General features: G+C 41.0%; 1 protein-coding gene across 2 annotated transcripts in view; it reads right to left on the bottom strand.

The window, feature by feature from the left end:
- Window positions 1–1,297: 1,297 nt before the first annotated feature.
- The window catches only part of BLNK (B cell linker), a 75,484-nt gene continuing 49,871 nt past the window's right edge, over window positions 1,298–26,910 (bottom strand). For both annotated transcript variants that reach the window (XM_030334411.1, XM_030334412.1), the window contains 9 exons: window positions 20,181–20,250; window positions 18,412–18,439; window positions 17,518–17,560; window positions 15,191–15,275; window positions 14,731–14,762; window positions 11,133–11,200; window positions 10,233–10,316; window positions 7,492–7,647; window positions 1,298–1,686 (listed from right to left, as the gene is read on the bottom strand). In XM_030334411.1, coding sequence (XP_030190271.1) covers window positions 1,567–1,686; window positions 7,492–7,647; window positions 10,233–10,316; window positions 11,133–11,200; window positions 14,731–14,762; window positions 15,191–15,275; window positions 17,518–17,560; window positions 18,412–18,439; window positions 20,181–20,250 — 686 coding nt within the window. In that variant the 3' untranslated portion in view covers window positions 1,298–1,566. The remainder of the gene's footprint in view (window positions 1,687–7,491; window positions 7,648–10,232; window positions 10,317–11,132; window positions 11,201–14,730; window positions 14,763–15,190; window positions 15,276–17,517; window positions 17,561–18,411; window positions 18,440–20,180; window positions 20,251–26,910) is intronic.

Genomic DNA, 26,910 nt, shown 5'->3' with positions numbered 1-26,910 from the left:
CAAAAATGTGTATAGATTGTTTCCTAGGACTACCATAAGAAAGTACTACAAATTGGGTGACTTAAAAGAAATAAAACAGATATTCATTGTCTCCCAGTTCTGGAGGGCTAGAAATCTGAAATCAAGGTGTCAGCTTGGCCACGTTCCATCTGAAACCCTTGGAGGAATCTTTCCTTGCCTCTTCCTATCTCCTGGGGGCTTACTGGCAATCTTCAGCACTCCTAGGCTTGTAGATGTATCACTCCAGTCCTCTGTCTTCACATGGCATTCTCCCTGGGCATCTCTTCATATAGTCTTCTCTCTGTGCATGTCTGGGTCTGTGAATTCCACCTTTGTATAAGGACAGGTGGATTGGGGCCCACCCTAATAGCCTCATCTTAATTTGACTACATCTGTAAATACCTCTTTAGGTCATATTTTGAGGTACATTTAGGGGTAGGATTTCAACATATTTTTTGGGGGGGGGACAATTCAACCCATTATGACAGCTAAAAATGCTATTATATGAAAGCATATGACACTTAAAAAATACAGTTATCTTTACAAATGAGTCTGTGTGTTACTCTGAAATATTGCCTTCTAACCTTTCAAAATCTTTTCAGAGGTTGCTGTCTTATTCAGTGATCAAGTGTATTCCTCACTTAATTTATTAGATTTATCTTAATTAGCTGCCTTATCATTTAAGTGCTGCCTAAAAAGTATGTAGTAGAATAAAAAGCTTTGATATGACAAAATATATTACATTTCTGGGATGATCTAAGGCCTTGGATGTGACTGTTCATAATGGTATCTATTTTATTCCTTAGTGTTCATCAATGTCTGCTTTTCTGCCCTTGTTCTGTGTGATGTTTCCCTAGGCTTTTAGTCTAGTTTTGCTTTCACCCCACTTGGAATCTCAAATCAAGCTTAGGGGTCCATTTAATAGACATGCAGATCAAAGAGGGTATAATCAAAGAGGGTAGACCAAAGCTAACAACCTAATCATGGACAAGAACTTCTAGAAAGTTCATATCTGTATACATCTCCCATGGTTGGGAGCACTCACAAAACGGAATATTACATCCCCCTTAATTTGCACTTATAAATATTGTACATTATCTATATCGTATTTTCTACACATTAAAAGTTCAACCAAGACATAATTGTCAAATATTGGCAGTAGGCATTACAGTAGTGTACCAGTGACCATTGTGGTGGCCCAAATTTCCAGCAGCCCTGTTTTAATCCAAGACTATTATTTTCTTATTTTGAAAATAGAGTGTTATTTTCTTACATGACTAAAAAGACTTTACACCTGTTTCTTTTAAATAAAGACATTTATTTAGAGAATTTTAGTAGCATGATAACGCAACCTCACCAAATATTCACAGTTCATCAGGTCAGACAGTAGAACAAGTCCGCGTGAGCTTCTTATAAAGATATGGGTGACCACCTCAATAGCTGCCTCCATCTTCTATCTTATTAGTGGATGGTTCATAATCCAAAATATGAAGTTTTGGGGCTTTTTCTCAAAAGTAGAAATAAGGAAAATGTCTGAAGCAATGATGTTGACCTTTTTCAAGAAATCTATGAAACTTTAACTGCATATTTCAATCTTGTCCAATCTTTTGTATTATTCTGATTGTCGATAAGAACCAGAGGCCTATGTTGATGATTCTTGATAATTTCAGCAACACTTCCAAAGTACTAGAGCAAGAAAACATAAATGAATTAAACATTGGAATTCACATTAACTTAGAGCTCTGCTCCTCCCATCTTCTCGCACTTTCTCAAGTTAGTCAAAGTTACTAGGTCTCAGCAGACATTCTACCCAAAAAAGTCTAATTTAACAAAGGGTGGAACACTTGAGGTGGCAGACTCTGGCCTTTCTTATATTCGGTAACATTAAAAACACTGGCAGCCTAAATTAGTGGAACCCCTTAGAGAAATTACTTCATTGAGTTATGATGTAATATTTTAATAGTTTTTTATTTGGTAACAAGTGTAAAACTGTCATACACTGAGTTTCTCTACATTTTTACAAAACATAGACTATCTGTTATGTTGCATAAATCTTAGATATAAGGACTGATGTAATAAATTAACCCTAGAATTTGGTGTCAGAAGAACTATTTTCCAGATTAATCCATGCTTGTTTTATTTTGTTTTCCTTTTTGAATAAAGAAGCTTTACAAATTCTCATATTTCCATTTCTGCTCTAGCTCCCAGAGCTAATTAATAATTAATTTAGAGGTAATTAATAATGTAATCCATGCCAAGTTCTTGCCATACATATTTATTTTCCCAAATGTTAATTCCTATTGCCTATGGATTTTATTTTTTTATTTTTTATTTTATTTTTTTAACGTTTATTTATTTTTGGGACACAGAGAGACAGAGCATGAACGGGGGAGGAGCAGAGAGAGGGGGAGACACAGAATCGGAAACAGGCTCCAGGCTCTGAGCCATCAGCCCAGAGCCTGACGCGGGGCTCGAACTCACGGACCGCGAGATCGTGACCTGAGCTGAAGTCGGACGCTTAACCGACTGCGCCACCCAGGCACCCCTATTGTCTATGGATTTTAAAATGTTCTTCTGGAAAATTATCAATAGTGGAAAGGAACACAAAATAAATATAACACAGAACAGGAAATGAAATGCATTGATTATAAAAAAGTGCTATGAGCTCACAATCATAAATAAATGCATTTAGAGTCGTTTTCAAAAAAGTAGTTATTGTTTTGTCACACTGCCATAAATTTAGCAATTATTACCAATTGATTTTATTGTATTTTAATTTTTCATATAAAGACAAACATCCAGAATTAAAAGTTTTTAGTTATTTGAATACCTTCTAAATATCTATATATTGAATAAAGTATTCAGAATACTGGTCAACTTTTTCAAATGAAATACCAGTTGTCTTTTAGATAATTGGCTATCTGAATATTAGGTCAGGGAGGAGAGGTAAGAGACAGGGACCTTCAAGTATCTTCAGTTTTTATTTCTTAGCTTTCTCTTCAATCACTCAGCTCTTTGTCAATCGCCAATGAAATCAATGATATTCATTCTGTTTGCTTGGCATAGCATGTTGTTAAACTGAATGCAGTTGGAAGTTAAATTGATGGACGAAAGAACCAGGAAATGGAATAGCACAATCTCTTTTAAGTGGATTCCAAGCAAAAGTGTTCTGAACCCAGGAAACACAGGAGAGAGTTGCTATAACTACGCAAACAAACATCTCAGTCTGTCATTCTAGTCCCTGAATATTTTTGAGTATTTCTTTGTTGGAGTGTTTGGGCATTTGAAATGTTTGAAATATGGAGTTGAGGTGAGTTGAAATGTGTGAAGTAGGGAGCAGAGTTGAGAGTTGAAACATATTGGATGTAGAATTGAGCATAACTTAGTTGCAATTTCCCTTCAGTGCTCTTTTTTTTTTTTTTTTTTGTCTATAGTAATTCATTGTTTTTGAGATATTCATACATGGACAGAAAAACAAACTGATAACTCAAAATCCCATGGTCCATAAAATAAAGCAAATAGATATCAAAGCTATAAAATTACTCAATACTGTATCTATATAATGCCAAAACAACTGCATAAAGTAGTTGAACAGTTAATCAATTGGTTTCTTTTTCTACGCAAATATAGGCAAACAGACTTTTCACAATATCCACATGGTTGACATCATGTAACCAAAGTTTTAATTTTCCATTAAGATGTTCAGTATATGGGAGAAATAACCTTTTTATTGTAGATAACTTAAGAGTTTTAATGGACTCTGTCAGCACTTCCAGATACCATTATAATAATATGCTTTTTTTCCCTTTTTTTCTTTAATCTTTTCTTTTTTTTTTCTTTCTTTTTTTGGTATCAATAGGGTGGATATGTAGGGAGTGATAGTGATAAAGACTCTTTAAGCCAAAAGGAATCACTATTTACCAGAGTTTCCTTAGCAGGACAAGAGAGTCCAGAGTCCCTCTGAGAGTTCAAAATATATGAGAGAGTTTCAGGAGTTCTAAACAGGACAGCTCCCTCACCTACCCTTAACCCTCTTAAAGAAGTATTGGACCATGGCCTGGGGAGGCTTTAGAATGAAACCATCCATCCAAAGTCACTCTGCCCTACTAGGATCACCATCATCTGCTACCAATGATTACTACTGAAGAGCATCTATTTTGAAAGATTTGTCAGATAAAGGTTTCAGTGAGAATGACGTTTTTTTCTGAGTAGGAAAAAGCAGACAGTTCTGTTAAAATTTAACTGGTTTTATTTAAAAAAAAATTTTTTTTTAACATTTATTTATTTTGAGACAGAGAGAGAGAGAGAGAGCATGAACAGGGGAGGGTCAGAGAAAGAGGGAGACACAGAATCTGAAACAGGCTCCAGGCTCTGAGCTGTCAGCACAGAGCCCAACGCGGGGCTCGAACCCACAGACCGTGAGATCATGACCTGAGCGGAAGTCGGACGCTTAACCGACTGAGCCACCCAGGCGCCCCCCCCCCCTTTTTTTTTAATTTTTTTTTAACATTTATTTATTTTTGAGACAGAGAGAGAGAGAGCATGAACAGGGGAGGATCAGAGAAAGAGGGAGAAAGATTTAACTGGTTTTAAATGATAATGCAATCTATATTTTAAAACCCAAGTTTGGTCTTGATCTATGTTTTGTGTCTTCAGTTTCAGGACTTTTTGCATTTTCTGATTATCTGAGACCTTATTAAAGGCAAAATAAAACCCCAAACTATAAAACTCCTAGAAGAAAACAGGGGAAAATTTTCATGAGATTGTATTTGGCAATGATTTCTTGAATATGGCACCAAAAAACGCAGGCAACAAAACCAAAAATAGACAAATATGACTACATTAAGTTTAAAAACTTCTGTTCATCAATGGTCACAATCAAAAGAGTGAAACAGCAGTCCATAGAATGGGGGAAAATATTTGCAAATCACCTATCTGACAATGGTTTAAAACTTAGAATATATAAAGAACTCCCACAACACAAAACCAAAAGATCAAATAACCCAATTTAAAAATGGGCAAAGGACTTGAATAGACATTTCTTTAGAGATGATATATAAATGAAAAGATGCTCAAAATCACTAATCACCAGAGAAATTCAAATCAAAACCCCAGTAAGATATCACCTCTCACCCATTAAGATAACTACTATTTAAAAATCCCAGAAAATTTCACGTGTTTGGGAGGCATGTGGAAAAGTTGGAGCCCTTGAGCACTGTTGGTAGGATTGTAAAATGAGGTAATCACTACAAAAAACAATATGGAGGCTCCTCAAAAATTTTAAAATAGAACTACCATATGATCCAGCAATCCAGAGAGTTTCAGGAGTTCTAAACAGGACAGCTTAGAAGAACTTAGATATATACTTAGAAGAACTGAAAGCAGGGTCTCAAAGACATTTTCATGCCCATGTTCATAGAAGAACTATTTATGAGAGCCATCAACAATAGCCAAAGGTCCATCAACAGATGAACGGATAAACACAATGTGGTATACAATATAATGGAATACTATGCAGCCTCAAAATGGAAAGAAATCTTGTCACATACTGCACAGCATGGATAAACCTTGAGGATATAATGCTACATGGAATAAGCCAGTCACAAAAGGACAAATATTGTATGATCCTGCTTATATTAGGTATCTAAAGCAGTCAAATTCATAGAAATAGAAAGTAGAATGATAATTGCCAAGGACTGGGGGAAAGTGGAAAAGGGGAGTTGTTTTCAATGAACATAGAATTTCAAATATGCAAGATTAAAAGCTCTGGAGATCTGTTTTACAACATTGCAAATATATTTAACATTACTAAACTACACACTTAAAAATGGCTAATATGGTAAATTTTAAGATATGAATTTTTTATAATTAAAAAAAAGCAAAATAAAGAATATATTTATTGACAGAAGACCTTATCGGTTTGTTTTACAAATGCTACTCTCCTGCCTGTAATCAATCAACAAATAAATTCATCATTTAATAAGTATATATCAAATATCCACTAAAGTCAGCTATTCTTCTGTGATTCTGGAACTACAGAGATGAGCAAGACCTGGTTTAGTCCGTGGCCTCATCTAGTGGAGAAGATGACAATTATGACAATTTCTAACAATTCAGATGCTTTCTAACAACTGCTGGGTTCGGAATGGGTATAGTTCTTTCTGAAGGAGTATTGAAAATAAATATTTCTTTTTTTTTTTTTTTTTTTTTTTTAAAACTCTGGGGTAGAGTCCAGCACTCTGTGTTTCTTTTTTTTTTTTTTAATTTTTTTTTCAACGTTTATTTATTTTTGGGACAGAGAGAGACAGAGCATGAACGGAGGAGGGGCAGAGAGAGAGGGAGACACAGAATCGGAAACAGGCTCCAGGCTCTGAGCCATCAGCCCAGAGCCTGACGCGGGGCTCGAACTCCCGGACCGCGAGATCGTGACCTGGCTGAAGTCGGACGCTTAACTGACTGCGCCACCCAGGCGCCCCGAAAATAAATATTTCTTAACTTGAATTTTTAAATGCTATTTCCTCTGCTTAGATTGTTCTTTCCATTTTTCTCCTTCTCATCTTTAACTTTCATTTTAGCTACTCAAATTCAACCCATTACTCCAGGCCAGTACAAGTTTCACTCCCTTTCTGACCATTTATGGATTATTCCAGCCCATATTTCAGGGCTCACTTATAAAAACAAACTGGCTAAGCAGAGGTATGGTAAACATTGAGTTTAGTCTAGATTAAAGAGGGGTTGGACTTTAAATCTGGTTAGTACTCAAGACCTACTGTAATGCTTTTCTCTTGCTGCAGGCCCAAAAGCTCATCCGGGTCCATGGGAATCTAATGTATCAACACAAGTTTCTGCATCTCTTCTGATCCTTCCTTGGTCATCTACTTTCAAATTTTTCTTAATGTTTATTTATTTTTGAGAGAGAGACAGAGCATGAGTGGAGGAGGGGCAGAGAGAGAGGGAGACACAGAATCCGAAGCAGGCTCCAGGCTCCAAGCGGTCAGTACAGAGCCCGACATGGGGCTCGAACTCACGAACCGTGAGATCATGACCTGAGTCAAAGTTGGATGCTCAAGTGACTGAGCCACCCAGGTGCCCCCTTGGTTATCTGCTTTGGTATTTGAGTTGAGATCCTAGTTCTTGACTTAGGAGCTCTGGACACTGACCTTCATTCTTACAACATTAATTCTACTTGACATTTCAACTTTGATTTCTATATTCCTCTGAACCAAAATACTGAATCAGACTGAGTCCACTAAGTAACAGGATAAAGGGACTAAGTGCAGCCTTTACATCATGCAAGTCTATCCTCCTGTCTGCTGTAGATTATGCTGCCTGAACACAGTATTTTACCTTGTACTCTTTTTATGACAGGTATGCAAGCCTCACACCGAGTGCCCTTGCATCCTTTCTCTTCATTTCTAGCACCTAACACACTATGACATCATTGTGCTCAATACATAGTTATAGAGTTGGATTAAAAGAGATGTTACTGACCTCTTCACCATTTTTCTTCCTGCCCAAAGCATACTGCTTTGTTGCTTCGATAAATCGCACAGGGATATTATATACTCGCTTATTAAAGAATACAACTAGTGTATATGGCTGTTTGGAATCATGGCCGGAGCTTTTCCGAATAAGAAATGATCCATCCTGTTTATTAAAAGAAAAACATGATTACGGTGAGTATACTTATGTTTTCACAGGTTATTAATCAGTTCATACCTACATTATATTCAAAATGTAATTATTGAGCTATGTGATTTTCATCATTAATTATAGTTTATTATTTTCCAAGAAAATACTTCAGTAAAATATATACTTACAGAAAATCCGGAGTGAGGTCAATGCCAGCTTTTTGATGCATGAAATAAGATGTTATATTTATAGATTTAGAAATGTTTAATCTTTAGATTAAGATTAAATAAAAAGGGCACTCTTGAACTAGGAACCATGTCTACAAGTTACCTATGACTAAAAGAAATATGAAACAAATTCCATTTAAAAGTACTATGAGAAGAAAGCAGAAATTGGGAATCAAAACATTTGATGTGATGAGAATTCTCTTCCCCAAAACTTATACTGAAGCAGAAAAAACTGTAACACAACATACCAAATTAATTAAATATTTTATAAAATATTCTAGGCGTGTCTGTCTGGCAGTAGAGCATGAAACTCTTAATCTTGGGGTCGTGAGTTTGAGCCACATGTTGGGTGTAGAGATTACTTAAAATGAATACATAACTTAAAAACTTAAAAAATATTCTATATCAGAAATTCAAAAATTTTGAACAAAAAATGGACAAAAAGCAGAAGGAAGAAATGCAACAAGAGTTCATCAAACTCAGGAAGGAAACTGAAGAGAAAGGCAAATCTGGGTCAGAAATGAAGAAATTACAAGACGCCCAAGGGACAATACCTTTAAATGAAGATACGATAAATGAGTAAAGGAAGGCATGGAAGCAACCAAGACAGAAAACAACAACAAAAAAGGAGATTTAAAAGAAGAAAAAGAAGAAGAAGAAGAAGAAGAAGAAGAAGAAGAAGAAGAAGAAGAAGAAATACAATAGGGTCAGAGTGGTTAAAATGGAAGAAAGACAAAAAAGACCCAAAATGCATGTAATTTGAGTCCTTGAAGAGAAAAACAAAACAATAGAAGAGAACTACTGTTTAAGACTGGAATTTTATTGGAAAAATAAATTTATTGGAAATAAATTTATTGGAAATAAGAGAAAACTTAAATCTGTACATAGAAAGGGGTTCCATCTATCTGAAAAAATTGACCTGAAAATCAACTCAGAGACACATTCTAGAAAACTATTAGATTTTAAAAACAAAAGGTCTGCAGAGCCTTCAGACTAAAATATGAAATTACACATAAGGGTAAGAAAATAACATTAGCATCGGACTTCTCAAAAACATCCTATAAAACAAGGTGGGGCATCAGGGTGGCTCGGTTGGTTAAGCGTCTGACTCTTGGTCTCAGCTCAGTTCATGATCTCACAGATCACGAGTTCGAGCCCCACATTGGGCTCTGTGCTGATGCATGGAGCCTACTTAAGATTCTGTCTCTCCTTCTTTCTGCTCCTCCCCTCTGTGTGTGTATGTGTGTGCTCTCTCTCTCTGTCTCAAAAAAGAAAATAAATAAACTTAAAAAAAAACAAGACAATACAATGGAGCAACACTTTCAAAACTCAAGACAAGGGTTTTTATAAGCTGTCAAGGTATCCTCCAGGTTATCAGGTTATAAAAAAAACAGCTTTGAATGTGCAAGAACTCAGGGAATAATGTAAACATAGTCCTTCCTGAGAATCTACTACAAGGTGAGATTTGTCAAACAAAAAAAGGTAACTGGAAAGTCAGCCAGCAAAGGGATGAATGGAAAGCATTTAATATATTTAATTGTAGAGGTAGGACTAGAGCAAAGGTAGCAAAAACCAGTATGTAAATGTCATATATTCTGACAAAGTAGGTGCAAGTGAAAAAAAAAAAAAAAGAAATGGAAGAAGGAAAGAGCAAGAAAAGGAAAGGTGGCACTTTAATTTTGGATTTTCTAAACTAACTGCTCCTAGTGTTTCCTACATGATTTGCCTTGGACTCTCTAAAAATTTACTTCCAGGTACTTTCTGCCACCTTGACCTTGATCTTTTAACCCATGCATTGATCCAAAATAGACTGTTACTTCTCACTCCTGAATGGATCTCATGTAGGAGCAAGCCTTACAGAGATCTGCCCCTGCAGCCTTCTCTCCCACTGTTTGGAGAGCAGTGGGGCCTATGGATCCTTGCAAAGGAAGGACAAAGAGAAATAAGATGTAGGAACAAAGAGGGAGATGCTTGAAAGACAGGAGGGGATGGCAATGGCTCTTGAATAAGTAAAAAAGATCCCTGCATGTATAATCGCTGCAATTATTTGGTCAGTGAATTATTGGGATGACAGCTGTGCCTACAGTAGACTGGGAACAGAATATGGGATTTAAAAATGGTCACACCTGGGGCACCTGGGTGGCTCAGTGGGCTAAGCATCTGACTTCGGCTCAGGTCATGATCTCATGGTTTGTGAGTTCGAGCCCCACGTCCAGCTCTGTGCTGACAGCTTGGAGCCTGGAACCTGCTTTGGATTCTGTGTCTCCCTCTCTCTCTGCCCCTCCCCTGCTCGGGCTCTGTTTCTCTCTCCTCTCTCTCTCTCTCTCTCTCAAAAGTGAATAAACATTAAAAAAGTCTTTTAAATGGTCAGACCTTGTTTGATCTGTATAAAGCCTCTTCAGCAGACTTTCGATCGCAGGCACCGGCATACCACGGCTTGCAGTGGATGTCAGCTTCCTGTGAAATGGAAAAGAATGTCAGTAGCACAGTACCTTCTGGCACTGAAAACAAAGTCCCACTTTGCATTACCAAGACAAATCTGTGTTTGGACCAGTAATTTGAAAATGAGTTTTCTGCTTCTTTTGATCAATCACAGGATTACATAATTGACTTTTTTCTCGTTTGGCCTTAGTGCTTGAGCATTCTTATCAATCAATCAATCAATCCTGCCTGATTCCTGAGCCATTTATTCCTTCCTCCTAAACAAGTTATAATCTCCCTTTCTATTGTGATCTTATTGTTGTTGCTTTGTGGAGTGCTTCTTAATTTCCAAAATGTTTTTACCAAATATTATCTTATTTGATTCTTTTAACTGTTTTGAAGGCAAGAAGGACACATAATATCATCCCTATTTTACATCTGAGAAAGCTTAGGGAGACTTGCCCAAGGGCATACAGAGTTCTTTTTCTGTCTTTTTAAAAACTGTGCTGCGTTGTGTGTTTTAATATCATATGCCTCCACAGATCTATTCTGAGAAAATTACACAGTTTAAATAGAATCTATGTGAGAGGAAGAACAATAAAAACAACATACTTCTTTGCTAGTTTTGAAGAAACACAATTGTTATTTAGGGCATCTAGAATACAAAGTGGAATACATCGAGCAGGGACTTAATCCCTGAAAAAGAAAAGTGTAGTCTGTATCCATCAGCAAGTGATAACTCACAAACTGACTTTTAAAATACAGTCTGTCCTCAAGCTTTACCCCAAACCCCTTACAAGAAAACATGCCCTTTCCTGCATTTTAATGGTAGCAATAAGAGTTCATTCATACCTGTTCTGACAAATGAGGGTTAGATGAAAATTGTCCATCCACAGCTGGGCTTCCCCCTTCTGGAAATCCTGGAAGGGATTTGAAAAATCAATGGGGTCTTCATCTTATCTTGAGAAGTTATTATGTCCATACTCTCAACACTGTGCTGGGCGCTGCAGGGGGCACACACACTGACAAATCATTCGCACGCCAAAAAAAATCCTTAATTGCAGTGGTTCTCAAAGCATGGTCTGAGGACCTCAGGAATCCCCAGGATTCTTTCAGAGAGGTTGTGAGGTGTTTTCCAAATCCGTATCTTTGTGAAGCCCAAAGTTCTTCATATACTTCAGCCAGAAAAACATCGCAACAGATTGAATGTAGAGGCAGATATGAGAATCCAGCTGTCCCTGTTAGTCTAGGCATTAAAGAGACTTCAAAAATGCAAAACAATGCCACTCTTTCCACTCAATTGTTTTTGTTTGGAAAATATAGTGGTTTTTCATGAAAATATTTTATGTTAACATGTAATGGGTTTAACATTTTTAAAGGAAAAAATAAAAGTTTTAATTAAAAATGGATTAATAAATACGTTTTAAATGTCTGTTTTAATTAATACATTAAGTATCAATAGAAAGAAACATGTGAACCAAAGGTCTTTGGGTCCGCAATGATTTTAAGAGTGTTTAAATGGTCCTGAGACCAAGACATGTGAAAATTGCTGCCTTAAGGCATAAACTTCCTCAAGGAGTTTATAATCTAAATGTGGAGACCCATGAAATACAGAAAATACTGCATTCGTTCATTCATTCATTCATTCATCATCGTGTGCCTGCCATGGATCAAGGCATTGGGGATAGATATATAGTGGTCAAACAAAACAGCAAAATGCCCTTCCTTCATGGAGCTTAAGTTTTAATGGAGTGATTGAGACAGGCAATAAAGACATAAGAAATATATATGCAATATTACAGAGTTGTAAGCGCAAGGAGAAAAATAAGCAGGGAAGGGGTTTGGGGTTAGCCTTGGAAAAGCAATATGTTGAAATAGGCTAGTCGGGAAGGCCTCACTGAGGTGACATTTAGGTAAGATCTGCAGTGAGAGAGGGAGGAGGCATGCAGATATCTCAGGAAAGAGTGTTCCAGGTAAGGGGAATAGGGCAAGGGGCCTAGCATGTTTGAGGGATGGAGAGGGGGTCATTGTGCCTGGAGGGTGGAGGGAAAAGGAGAGAAAAATAAGGGATGAAGTCAGACACCAGGTAATGAAGGGACCAGCGGTGTAGGACTTGGTGGACCCCTTAGCATGACTTGAGCCTTAACAGACACGGTATGGGAAGCTTTTGGGGGGGTTTTGAACAGAGTAGTAATGTAATCTGCCTGTCTTTCAACAAGGTCACTCTGGCTGCAGGGCTGGAAATAGATCCAAGAAAGCAAGGGCAGAGAGAAGAGGCCAGTTTGGTGTTCTTGCAAGCCCAGGCAGGAGATGATGATGGCCTAGAACAGATGGTGGCAGTGGATGGTTGGATATGAATTATATTTTGAAAGAATAGCTGGAAGGTGTGTGAAGAAAGCAGGCGAGGGACGCTCGGGTGGCTCAGAGGGCTAAGCATCTGATTTCGCCTCAGGTCATGATCTCACAGTTCGTGAGTTTGAGCCCCAAATCAGGCTCTGTGCTGACAGCTCAGACCCTGGAGCCTGCTTCGGATTCTGTGTCTCTCTCTTTCTCTGCTCCCCCTGCCACTCACACTGTCTGTCTCTGTCTCTCTCAAAAATAAACATTTAAAAAATGTTTTTAAAAAAGCAGGCAAGCAAGCAAGCAAGCAAGCCAGCAGTCCTGGGGAGCTCTAAGTTTTTGACCAGAGCAACCAGAATTGTCCTTTATTAGGAAGGGAAGCATGCAGGAGAAACAGGCTTAGATGTTTTCTCCTGGATGTTCAAAATCGACAGCCACCCGTTGTAACAGGATCGGGCAGTGATGGCTTGGCGGGCCCAGCAAGGCTGGGCGTGAAGGAAGGGTGCGTTCTCATGGGTCGGGACAGTACTCCTGGGTGGGCGCAGCCACAGAGGGTGGGAGGTCAGGTTCTCCCAGGCCACACTGTATAAGGTGGTTGGTGGTTATTGCAGCTTGGGCAGTTAGGGGAGTTCAAGCCTGATATTTTCTGACCCTTGAATAAGTGCCAGTCCTGTTCTACTTTCCACATCTTAGTTCATTTTGTCCTCACATGGGCCCATTGTGGGAGGAGCTATTAGACCCCATTTTCCAGCTGAGGCCCTGACCGCCCCATCCGAAACAGCAGACTCCACTGCCTCCGTTACTCTGTGACCCTACCCCTGCCAACTTGCTTTCTTTTTCTTTATAGCACTTTAACGTTTACCCGATGGCATATGATTTATCCAGTTGTTTCTGGTTTTTGTCTATCTCCCCTGGTAGAATAGAAGCTCCATAGGGGCAGGGATTCATTTGTTTTGTTCAGTGCTGTCTACCCTGTGTCTAGAACAGTGTCTGGCATGTGACAGATGGTTTGTAAGGATTTGTCAGTTGAAAGAATGACTTAGGTTGAAAAACAATAAAAAGTATAATAAAGCTTTACACAGTGAAAAAGAACATTTCTATAGCCAAACCATTTGCACTTTGTGTTCAGAATTTAAGAATACATATGTCTTTTATATATATGTTTGAATTTCATTTATTTAAGATAAATAAAAAATCTAATTGAAACCTGAAAACTGATTAACATAAATGCACATAATTTTTTTGTTTATAACAATTATTTTATTTATGTTTACCAAATCTTGCTTATTTTGGAATATCTTCCAAATTACCCATGCACACTGGGATTTTGTTTTGTTTTTTCATTTTTTCCTACATTTGAGTAGAAGGGAAATCAAAGTTTGGGCAGTTCTGTTCTACAAGTCCGACTTCATATGTTTTTAGGGTGATGTTCTATTTGCCTTGGGAAAATTATCCAGCTATTTGCCAAATATTTTTAGGGTAGCTTTTATGGATATATTTTATGAGCATCAAAGTGTCTTTTAGATTTAATTTCAATAACTATCATTTATTGAAGACCTTGTATATACAAAGCACTATATCAGGTACTTAATCTTATTTTGAAGACAGTTGTACTATTTTTATTAAAAAATTAAATACAAAAGATGCCCAGTATGACTGGTAAAATATTGAATCAATACTAAAAAAAGAAAAATGATCTCAGGTTTATTTACTTTTGAAAATTACTCCATGAAACAAATATTCTTTTTTAAAATCTTCGTTTGTTTGTTTTGAGAGAGAGAGAGTGCACATGCAAGTGTGAGTAGGGGCGAGGCAGAGAGAGAGAGGGAGAGACAGAGAATCTCAAGCCGGCTCCACACCGTCAGCACAGAGCCTGATGAGGGGCTTGATCACAAACTAAGAGACCACGACCTGAGCCGAAATCAGTAGTTGGACGCTTAACCAGCCAAGCCACTCAGGTGTCCTGAAATAAATATTGTGGCTCCATCTAACAGAAAAGGAAACAAGTCAGAGAGGGCACTAAGATCCTCCAGCTGGAAGTGTTGCTCAGACATGAAGATCCAGCCTTACCTACAACGTGATATTGTTTTTCATGTTTCACCGTACTTACTTGGCAGAGGTACAGGTTTGTGATGGATTTGTCTGCAAGGAAGAATTTCAGATTAATTAAAGGGCAAAGCACAAGACGAACAAGTCTGACATTTTGCTTGCACTGAAGATGCTCTGAGCAGGGGCATCACAAAGGAGTCAACCCAAATGGCCAATAAAACATATCAAAGGACAGATAAAGCACCAAAACCTTCAAGGTAAGTAAAACTATCCCCTTTAGTTTTTGAAAAAGAAAGGCCTTGACTAAAGTGTTAGATTTTAGTGAAGACCAATAAACCCAAATATTAGGTCTTTGTGAGTCTAAAAAGTTCTTTTAAAGTTCTTTCCTACTTAACACCTTTAAAAATTTTAATTGCAGAACAATGAATGTCAGATCTTTACCAAGCACTAAGCCCGTGTCGCTATGCAATGTAACGATACAGGTATTAGGGAAACTTATTTTTAAAGGAAGGGATTCTTACTTCTGGGCAGGAGGAAACACTGATGACTGCATATTTTCTTGTCTGTGACTAGATGCTCGGTGGCGTTCAGCAGGTATGGGTTTTTCTGCATTGAGAAAGTTTTCATATCAGACTAGAGTGAAATGTCTGTTCCCAACCCAGCAACATCAACAGAGAAGAAACGGATTTGGTCTGATGTTTTCCTATGAACACGTCTTTCACCAGGATGCCATCTGTTTGTGCACCTGTCAGTCTGGTGATGTGTTTGCACTATTAGGACCGGGCATCCTACCCAGCAGTGTTGCAGGCACACCTCACAGCTCTGTGGCAATATACATGGGGACTGAGCCACGGGGGCTGGACCTTTAAATGTGTGAGTACAGGTGGGAGCCAGAGACGAACAAGTTTGACCCACACCTGTATCCCTCACACAGGTGTTGCAACACACTTAGTTTATCTTCATTAGTCATAAGAGGTGTTATAAGTAATTTCTAACTGATAAGAGGTAAAATATGAGAGTTTGCAAATAATCTACTCTTTTTGCAAAATTAACTGAGCAAATTCAAGGTCATCCCGATAATAATGTTAATCACATTTGCATTTCATTGTGTTTTCCTGAGTGGGAGAAGAAAGGGTGGGGTTATAACTGGTACACAGGGAAATGGGTAAACCTGAAATGTAAGAAATTTATGCTGAATTTATGTTGAACTTTACTGCTGGACCATGGATAAATGTGATGATAGATTATTTTAATGCTTTGTTCTCCTTCAAATTTGGTCTAGGGTGTGTTAGAATCTTGGTATGTCTATGGGTGTGTGTTCCACATGGAAGAAAGGTGAACTATGGGTCTTCTGTTACAGGACCCCAAAAGAGTAAAAGTAGTATGAACTCAAAGATTCAAATAAATGATAAAATAGACTTGAGAGGTTCATGTAATGCGGCAAAATTCAGAAGCCTTGAGGCCCTGAGGAATGTTTTAAGTCGATGGCACCCTACTTTGAGCTGCCATGTGAGATGTTTTGTGCCTGACTTTACAACTTGATAATTTCGGAAGGAGAAACAATGAACACACTTGGTTCCCACAGCCTGATGACCACCCTGCTTTGTCTCTGCAGTCCTGGAGGTTTCCTTTCTAGGTGAGAAGAGGCTGTTCACCTGCACTGGGCTTGGAAGATTATTGCCTCTGTCCCTGAGACAAGTCACAAAAGAGACAGCATGCCAAGCTCTTGTACTAGGAGCCCTTTGGGAATGAGGACACCGGAGCTGCGTGGCACATGCCAAGAGCTCCTTCTGGGCTGGTTTTCAAAGGCTCCTGAAGTCAATGGAATTTGCACAGGGTTGAGCTTACTTCCTGCAGAGGCTCACCCTAGGGCTCCACTATAATTTGAGCTCCCTGCTCAACAGGCACAGAAAACTGTAAGGTATGGAAGGACAGTGAGGCAAAAGCATCAAAGGAAAAGGAGATGAAAGCCAGATAGCAAAAAGGGAGTGATAGCTCAAAAATAGCCTGGAGGAAGAAAGATGTGGGAAACAGATGTAAAAAAAAACAAACAAACAATGGAGCAGTTGAAGCAGACAGGCGAGGTGTAGGACACATTCAGAAAATGTCCAACATCCATCGTCAAAGAAACCAGAGCATTTTATGTGGATGTGCCCATGTTAACTCAGGAAATGGTGAGAATACTCAGCTTTAACGCTGGGTAGCTTCAGTTGTAGAATTAGACGGTTTAGGGCTTTAACTCTATATAGTGTTCTAAGTGTTGAGATCATGGATAGTTCTTACTTCTTTCTTTTTTTTTTTTATTTCCCCCAATATTTTTCAAATACAGATAGTTTTTTAAATGGAAAATTCCAATTAAAAGTATTTGTGAGGTTTTAAGGATACGATAAAGCGAAGAAAAACATTTGAAGATGTGAGGTACTAAAATAGACATTTGAATTCAGAAAACATTACTTTCAACACTTAGCAAAAGAACTTGCTCAGATAAACAGATTTTTATAAGTTTCATTACTGTAACTAAGCTATTGTTTCTAAAATACATGAATGCCTCTAAATAAGTCTTCATATCTATGTAAAGCCATAGATCCGTGTCTGGCAAGTCATATGTCTCCAAACAGGCAGGTTTGGGGCGTGTAGACTACAGCCTTGCCCCAAAGACACGGGCTCAAAATCTCAGGTCCTTCCTGCTCGTTGCAAAGCCAAGGCCACTTTATTTAGAAACCCGAGTTTCATATTCACAATTGCTTTATAAGTAGTCAAAGCAAATTAGAAATACACTTATGTACAGATCCTTAATTAAAATAGCTTTAAGAGGGCATACTCATCCTTCAGAATAATACAGGTTTACCTTCACAAACAGTTGAAGCGTTCTGTTGAGGCGTAAGTGGAGTCTATTAAAAAAAAATAGGCAAGGATATTCACTACGGTGGGATGTGGAAATAAATGTCAAAGCAACATTATTAAAATAAGTACTTGGGGAGGGCATTTCTTTGATGCATAGCTATTGTTTCAATCACAAGAACAACAATAAAAAGCACCCAGTTCCCAGCCCAACATCTGCAATAAGCAGCAATGGACTAGAAGTGTATCACGGAAGGGGCAGTGTCGCCCTGGTGCGGGGACTTGCGTGCCCTGTCAACAAGGCTCACGGATGCCGTGACCCCCAGTAGCTGCTGGCCAGTAGCTCTTGCACAGAGGGAATGTGGCCTCTGGCTCTGGTCTTAGGGCCCCACCTCAGTGTTTGCTACGTGACTGCAGATGTCAGGTTACAGAGTAGGCACTAGGTCAAGGGGGGCTTCCTCAGACAGTGGGCTGGCCCAGGTTCCCCACATTCTGGCCAGAATCCAAGTGTAGTCGGGCCTGTGTGTGTGTGCCTGATACACCATTAGCCCCCAGGCTGGCAGATGGAAAGCAGACACAGGCGCTCCCCATGGGGAAGGCAGATGTCAGGGGAGGAAGGGAGCCCGGCTGCCACCTTGGATCTGCTGCTCACACTCGGTGAAGCCCCCCACCCCCCCCACCCCTCCCGCCCCTGGGGCTAAGTGAGGATGAGCTCCTCCCATGCAGCCTCTTCCCTGGCTAACTGAGGAAGCTAAATTTCTCTTGGAGCATCTGGGCGGCAACTTCAGTTGCTAAAATTGCTGTGTTCACCTTAGCTGGAAGCACTGTCAACTTTAAATAAGGGAATAAGAATAAGCATGGCAGGAAATATGAAACACATTTAAATGCAAAATTAACTTACTGTCTTCAGTGGGGTAGCTGGTTTTTTCCTGGAGGATAAAAAGAGATTGGGCTTTGTTAAAACATAACAAAGATAAAGTGGAGCTGACTGCTTATCATTTCACTCTCCAGTTTAAACTAGAATAATAAACATGATATGAGTGTGTTGGGAGACTATCCTTCAAGGGCAGAGGGGGATGGAATGGGGATTTAGTCCTGATCCTCCCAGCTTCAGATAGAGTCCACTGACAGATGGCTAAGAGTTAACTGGGGATAAACGGGAGCGCCAGTTGCCAGGGAGTCAGGATAGCTGAGTTCTTGTTCCAGTTCCGCTGCTGATTGCTCTGTGACCTCAGGCCTCTTTCTCTCGCCTGTGAGGCTGGTTGCAGCATAAGTTTCCTTGTCCGTAAAATGAGGACTAGACTCGGTATTTTGAAAGTATGGACACAGAGACCTCCCATCCTCCAAGGGTAAGCTCGGGCTACAGCGTATGGACACGAGTGGAGATAGGAGGATGGCCCAGCAGGTGGAACCGCAGCCAGCACCCCTCCTTGCCCACTGCTGTCCTGCCTCAGGTGACTATTCTCTACTAGACACTTACCTAGGATTTCATCCCGAACAGAGAAATCGAAGACCAACACAAGTGTGAAAACCACTGTGATTTGTGGTCCTGTAGGGGCTTGTCTCAGCTTGGTTCCGGTAGAGATTATAATCGAATATTGTAAGAGTGTATACTTCTTTTCTGTGTTTAAAGACTGTCACCTCCTCTCTCTCTCTCTCTCTCTCTCCTTCTCGGTCTCTCTCTCTCTTTGTTTTTGGCTCAGAGCTGGAAGATGGGAGGAAGAACACTAACAATTCCCAAGAGCCTGTCTCTGGGTTAGGCTTTTCATGTTCCTTAAACCTCACGGTGACCTTTTAAAATGGATATTATTGTTGCATTTTGGAGATTAGGAAACTGAGGCTCAGAGAGATTAAGTAATTTGCCCAAAGTGATAAAACTCAGGCAAGGGAGAAATTTTGGTCAATAAACCTTTGAACCTAAGAATTTCTTTGCTTTCCACAGAGGCGGAATCAAGATTATAATCATGCAGGCCAGCTTTGTACATAGTTAAGCGGGCTTTTAAAATAACCTATTGAATCAATATAAAATTATGGGGGTCACTGTTTGTGATATTAATACGTTACAGCACCTAACAGTTTACAAAGCTCTTTTACATTCAATAAGAAAGTATTACTCTCTTATCTCACCTTTGAAAGGAACCTCGGCAGTGTGGCCTTTGATGGAACAATCCAGTGTGTGCTGTTGGGTGTACACGTGTTTGTTTACATATCATTAACTACTCGAAAGAGAAGTGGAGGAGTAGAAAGCAAAGATGAAACCTGCTCATGGGTCTCAAAATTATTCAGGCGCTGGAGCTTCTGTCTTTCGGAACACAGGTCAATGAACTCAAGACTTAACTAAGAGTTTAGGGGAGGAAAGACTGCTGGTTCTTTATTTCAGCAGGAGACCCGTAGTCTGACTTGCATGCCAGGGGAGCAGAGGAGGAGAACAGGGCAGTGGGGCTTGTTTTCCACACCCTTTAGGAACACACCTACTGTAACGTGAGGTGCACCTGTATCTGAGCCTGGGCCGCTGTGCTCCTCTGGAGGGAAATAGCAGAAAAAGCCCCCGCGTCCCCCCGGGTTCTCAGGCAGGACCGCTCTGTGGATTCCAGGAGGCCCTGCCCACAGCAGTGGTGGAGAGCGTCCACTCACATCTCACAGGGCTGATTCTCCACAGCAGGTACTCACCCGGCCCGGGGCATTGGGGACGGCGCAGCAGGAGAAGGTGACTTGGCGTCCCAGGCCCCACTGTTACGACCTGCACAAACATACACACGGGTTAGTCTCCGAGTCCTGAACCTGGGGCTGACGGTCACAGTGAGGCTGGCCTTTCCAGCAGGCTCAGAGATGTAGGCACATTTTTGTTTTTTTTCAGTCAAGCATGTATAGGGGGTTACACAGAAGCTATTGGGGAAAGCCTATAGGCAAAGGTGATGAAATATCTAAATGATGGCAATTTATAAGCTCAGAGCCAGAATGAGAAGTAGGGACTCCATCTTAATATTTCTAAATGGCCTTCTCTTCCATGGCACAAGCACAGAACCCCTGATTCTGTGGGCTCAGTGAAAGCCCCCCAGTGTTCCTATAGGAAGGAGCCAAGAGCTCATACCTGCATCTATATACACACACACTGCACAGATGTGCACACCAGCAGTGCCTAGGGACAAAGTGACAGACCCACCACTCCCACTACGAGCCCACATGCACTGTTCATTCGCAATCACACCAACATACACCATATACACCTCACATTCACAGGCTGTTCATTCATCTCTGACTTCTCAGGCCTTTTTGCCTGTTGCACAGACAGATTGAGACAAGTAACAAGCTACTGCCTAATCGCATCTTCCAGAGTCACAGAAGGGACCCAGCGGGCCTCGTCTGCTGCACCGCATTGCCCTCCCGCTATCTAAGGCAGGGGGCAGACGGTCACGAGGGAGGAACGGAGACAGGCAGAGCTTCACCACCAGGACCGAGCAGGCCAGGAGGGAGAGAGCCAGACACCAAGCCAGCTCCCCTCTGCGTCTCCCGGCTGCCTTCTCTCAGGCTGATGCTCACCTGCCTGGGCGTCACGGCCCAGTGAGACAAAAGCGCTTTATTGACTTAAAGTGAACCGAATACGCATTTTGTTAAGAAACGACTACATTCCTAAGCCCACAGTTCCTACTGGACCTACAGGGGATGCTCTGGAAATATAGGTTGGACCTGCCTTCAGTATGTATTATTTTAGTTTGCGAGATAAAGCACGTATCGGTGAGTGCTGAGGCAGTAATCGCCTACTGAGAATTACTGAGAACCTGGTACGTGAAGAGCACTGTGTCAGGGGTTGTGGAAGAGGTGAAGACGCAGAGATAGGCCTCTGCCCCCTCGGAATTTGCAACATGAGGACATAGGCCCGCCATGCCGCTTCACCTCACAGGACCACCTACGCCAAACACAAAAAAGAAAAAGGCCTCCACAGGCATGAAAAATAGAGATCATAAAGCTCATTCTCATGTACTTTAGAGAGAGAGAGAGGCCTTCAGGCTTTCGTTTAGAGCCCATCCACTCCTTTTCTACACACAGTCCTTACACAGAACTAGTTTCCACGAATGCCCGGAACGGCCCTCCACAGGACTCTCACTTACATGTTAACCCAATCTTGATGTGACTTTTAAGAACTTTTGCAAAAGAGACTATGTTCAGAATTTTTACCATTTCATATGACCATAAACTGAGATGCCATCTGAATATGAAGTGTGAGTCCAAGTGTGTTTCACTGGTTGGTGAACCAACCAAATGGATGTTGTCCTTCAAATTCTCAATACCTGACTGATGCTATTAAAATACCCTTGACTACTCATAGATCTTGATGGAGGGTTTCAGGGACGGAGGGGGGAAAACGCTCGTCCGAAAAGTAAGGAAATAGAAAGAAGGTCTGAGTCAGAATTTCCTCCCTGGGGTTTTCCCTCTCTTTCGATGCCAAAGGCTCATCTGGCCTGGGGTACATTGTTGTCATATTTTTACTGCCTGGCTTCTCTACTGAGCTTCCCTTCCCTTCACATCTTCAAACAGTCTGCCAACATGTTCCTTCCCCCGCCCTCGCTCATAAATAACTTCTGCTATCAGAGAGGGAGGAGCATGCCGCCTTCCCCTGTGGTGGTACCATAAGTGTCGGTGGGAAACCCATGGTCTCACACCAGGACAGGGTTCTAGTTATTTCTTTGCCACCAGATGGGCTGGGTGACCTCTTACAAGTCACTGCGTTTCAGTCTCCCCCACTGTGAAATGGGGACACAACCACGACCGTACCTACCTCACAGTTATTGTGGTAAGACGAGAGGGGAACCTGGAAAATGTAAAGAATTAGCCAAATATAAACTAATATTTCTGGAAAGGGACTGACAGTACTTAAGGTAAAAACATTACGCTAAGTGAAAAGAGCCAGAGGGAGAAGGCTTCCTACTATATGACTCCAGCTATATGGGATGTTCAGAAAAGGCCAATCTACATCAACAGGAAGCAGATCAGTGGTTGCCTGGGGCTGGGGGTGGGAAGAACATTCACCAAAAATGGGCACAAAGGATCTTTTGGAGTTGGTGTGGGCAAGGAGATTTTCTACAACTGGATTGTAGTGATGGTTAAAAAATTCTGTAAATGTAATGATATATAAAAAAATACTGCAGTACACTCTTGGTGGGAATGCAGACTGGTGCGGCCACTCTGGAAAACAATGTGGAGGTTCCTCATAAAATTAAAAATACATCTACCCTATGACCCAGAAATAGCACTGTTAGGAATTCATCCAAGGGATACGTGAGTGCTGATCATAGGGGCACATGCACCCCAATGTTTATAGCAGTGCTATCAATAATACCTAAATTATGGAAAGAGCCCAAATGTCCATCGACTAATGAGTGGATAAAGAAGATGTGGTTTATATATACAATGGAATACTACTTGGCAATGGGAAAGAATGAAATCCTGCCATTTGCAACAACATGGATGGAACCGGAAGGTATTATGCTAAGTGAAATAAGTCAGTCAGAGAAAGACAGATATCATATGTTTACACTCATATGTGGAACTTGAGAAACTTAACAGAAGTTAAGAGGAAGGGAAGGGGAAAAAATAGTTTCAAACAGAGAGGGAGGCAAACTGTAAGAGATTCTTAAATATAGAGAACAAACTGAGGCTTGATGAGGGGGCAGGGGAGAGGGGAAAATGGGAGATGGGCATTGAGGAGGGCACTTGTTGGGATGAGCACTGGGTGTTGCATGTACACGATGAATCATGGGAATCTCCCCCCGAAACCAAGAGCACAGTGTATACATTGTATGTTAGCTACCTTGACAACAAATTATATTTAAAAAATAATAATAATAAATAAATAAAGTGACTGAAAATAGAAAAAAAATCCTGCAGTATACATGTAAAACAAGTGAGTTTTATAATATGTAAATTATAACTCACAAAGGTCAGTAAATATGATTACTGCTATTTTTGTTTTAGCATCTTGCTACCAACCACCACAGTGTCTCTAGGTGCTGGGCACTGCTGGGCACTGCGGGTACTTTCAATGTGCCATCTCGAAGCGTCACATAACATCACATGGAGCAAACGGAGGCCCAGAGAGGTTAAGTGGCAGGGCTGGGCTTGAAAAGCAAGGCTACCTGAGTTTCAAGCCAGGTGGGTACCTTTCCTCTCTGGCCAATGCCTCCTAGTGTTACTGTGGGCTCTGATCTGGCAGGTCAGATTCACTTGCTGTTTCTCCCTTACTTCAGGAAAGATTGGTGAAACTGAGCAGTGCTTTTGTGGATGCCCGTGGGAAGATGCAGAATGACTGTCCTATTTCATAGACCGGCTCTCTGCTGCTCTGGGCCTGAGGTCAGACCTAAGGGCATGCTGGGGGGGGGGGACAACCTGGTCCCCTCTTTGTGACCAGGATCCTTGCTTTCTGGTGAAGCCAAATTCTTGGCTGGAATACTCCAGAGGAGAAATTGGAAATGCGACAGAGGGAGATGTGTCCAAAAGCATAATGATAAGAAAAAAAAAATCAGCTTTGTTTTCATTGTATTGAGCAAAAAATGATGTTAATGTTTGCATGGCTGGTGCTTACCAAAGTTCTCGACTAGGAAAACGACTTACTCTCAGTTTTTCCTTCTACCACATGTATTTTATGTACCATCCTCTCTTTGGTTCTACATACAATGTTGGTAAGTTTTCTTTTCTTTTCTTTTCTTTTCTTAAATGTTTATTTATTTTTGAGAGAGACAAAGACAGAATGCGAGTGGGTTGGGGCAGAGAGAGAGGGAGACACAGAATCCGAAGCAGGCTCCAGGCTCCCAGCTGTCAGCACAGAGCCCGAGGCGAGGCTCGAACCCACGAGCTGCGAGATCATGACCTGAACTGAAGCCAGATGCTCAACCGACTGAGCCACCCAGGCGCCCCAACGTTGGCAAGTTTTCTTATCCTTAACAATCCCAATGTTGGCACCGTAAGCCCTCGGGATTTCCAACTCTTTCCTAGCTGTTCTAGAAATCCTGGTATTATTAGTGGGGCTTGCACACCAGCTGGAGCATCGCTTACTCTCAGGCCCTGTATGAGCTCTTACCAAATAAAGAGATTTAATTTAACAATTTCAGAACAGTTTGGCTTACAGGTAACATTCAACTTGCATATTAACAGGAGATCGTAAATTCCCCAAACTCCTTCCCTATCTTAGGAAATTAGCAGATAGATCCCTTTTTAAATGCTACTTACTTAGAGGAAGTTCAGAAGTGCATCCCCTGTCTATCCTCTTCTGACAAAAGCTGCAAATCAGCCAGGGGGTGCACAGCTGTCTTCTAAATCACATTTAGAAATAAATCACTAAAAAATGTCAGTCTTTCAGTTTGTTTAGACCAGTGGTTCTTAACTAGGAATACTTTGTCCCTCCTGCCCCCGGGACATTTGGCCATGTCTGGAGACACCTTAGCTTATCACTACTGGGGAGATGATGTTATTGGCACCTATTTGGGGCAGAGGCGGCCAAGGATGCTGCTAAACATCTCACGTGCACAGGGCAGTTAGGACAACAAAGAATGATCTAGCCCTAAATACCAACTGTGTGGAGGCTGAGACACTCTGATGCAGGGTAAAACTTTATGCAGAAAGAAAGAAACAACTGTTCCCGGGGATGTGTACAGGGCACTCCGCCAGACTGGTCACGAATTAAGACATGCTAAACAAAGGATTCCAAAGAATGGTAATAATAATAACAAAGAGCTCTCACTTTATGAGTGGGATTCATATACGTTTACTCAACTTAATTTTCACGCTCCCTTAGGCATAGGTGCCATTTTCTCCTCCCATGTTTTCAGAGGAGAAAACTAAGAAACGTACAGATTGCTTAGCTTGTTTGAAGTCTGGCACCTAGCGCAAGTCAGAATCCAGATCTGAGCCCTCTGGCTTTGGAGTCTGTGCTGTCCTGAAACTATGCTTCTCTGTATGGAGCATCGAGTAGAGGGAGACATTGCCCCTGCACCTAATTCACGGTGTAATCCTCGCCAAGTACCTTCTTAGCCATCAAAGAGCCAAAAGCAGCATCCATTAGCAGAGGCAACTATCATGGTGCGGACAGAAATACCAATCGAAGCCTTAGCATTTTCATGATGCCTATCTGGGCATTATCTGTAGTCTTCAAAGGCTAGTGGACAGTTATACAGAGACACAGGCAAGTAGTCTGAACATTCCTTTTATAAAAATCATCTCTGAAAACTGCTGTTTGCAAACTCAGAAACTCATTCTAACTGTTCCGGTTTCGTCCCTCCCAAATTATCTCACTTCCTTCCTCTTCCTGTACTTCCTCCCATCCGTGTCCACCAGTCACATAACCAGGAAATTATTTTCTTGTTCAGGTTTGGTTTCTTCTGGTGCCTCTAGTATTAAAATACAGCTATACCAGATTAATAGAAAACAAATGAATAAAACTGGCAGCATTTGGAGGCATTCAGAAACTCATCTCAGTGACTGAGGAGAGAGCCAAAAGGCAAGGGTATGGCTAAATGGACTCTCGAACACAGGAGACAGAAGGTATGAAGTGACAAAGTAAAGGAAGCCTAGACTAAGGTAGTGGCAACGAAAACGGGAGAGCAAATTCAAGAAAAAGAAATGGCAGACTTTGGAAAGAACACAGGCCCTCAGGCATGTGACCTGGAGGCCGACATGCACAGAGGAATAGGGCCATCCTAAGGGCAGAGAGCTGATGAAGGCATTGAGCTTGAGGCCCTGGGTATGTCAAATTGTTCAGAAGAGAAATTAGGTCAAAGTTGCACACCACGGGGCGCCTGCGTGGCTCAGTCAGTTAAGCATCTGGCTTCGGCTCAGGTCATGATCTCACAGTTTGTGGGTTTGAGCCCCGCATCAGGCTCTCTGCTGTCAGCGCAGAGCCCACTTTGGATCCTCTGTCTCCCTCTCTCCGCCCCTCCACCCCTCTCTCTCTCTCTCTCTCTTTCTCTCTCTCTTTCCCCTCTCTCAAAAATAAACATTTTTAAAAAGCTTGTTTATAGTTAAAAAGTTGCACACCAGAGAATTATTGGCTTGGACAAGAGAACTGAGGCCAGAAGAATGGATGGACCCCAAAGAAGTGAAAGAGAATATTCTTTCCCAAGCATGTGCCGTGTGCCAGGCACCGCATTAAAGATTTCCTGGGCACAATTCCAGAATTCTCCTGTCACAGGGCAGGGGCTATTATCTCCATTTACGGAGGAGAAAATCTGAAGATTGGAGAGGCAAAGGACAAGCCCAAAGTGGTACAGCTGGTAACTGGGAGCACCGGGATTCCAACCCATGTCTGTCTGGTCCCAAACCCAAGCTTTTAACCACCACAATATTCTGAAAGAAGAGTGGAGGGCTGAGGACTGAACAGTGAAGACACCCTCAGTCAGGGGAGGGGGAA

This window comes from Lynx canadensis, chromosome D2, assembly GCF_007474595.2.
Source record: "Lynx canadensis isolate LIC74 chromosome D2, mLynCan4.pri.v2, whole genome shotgun sequence".
Taxonomy (NCBI): domain Eukaryota; kingdom Metazoa; phylum Chordata; class Mammalia; order Carnivora; family Felidae; genus Lynx; species Lynx canadensis.
This window is presented reverse-complemented; position numbering and strand designations above follow the sequence as displayed.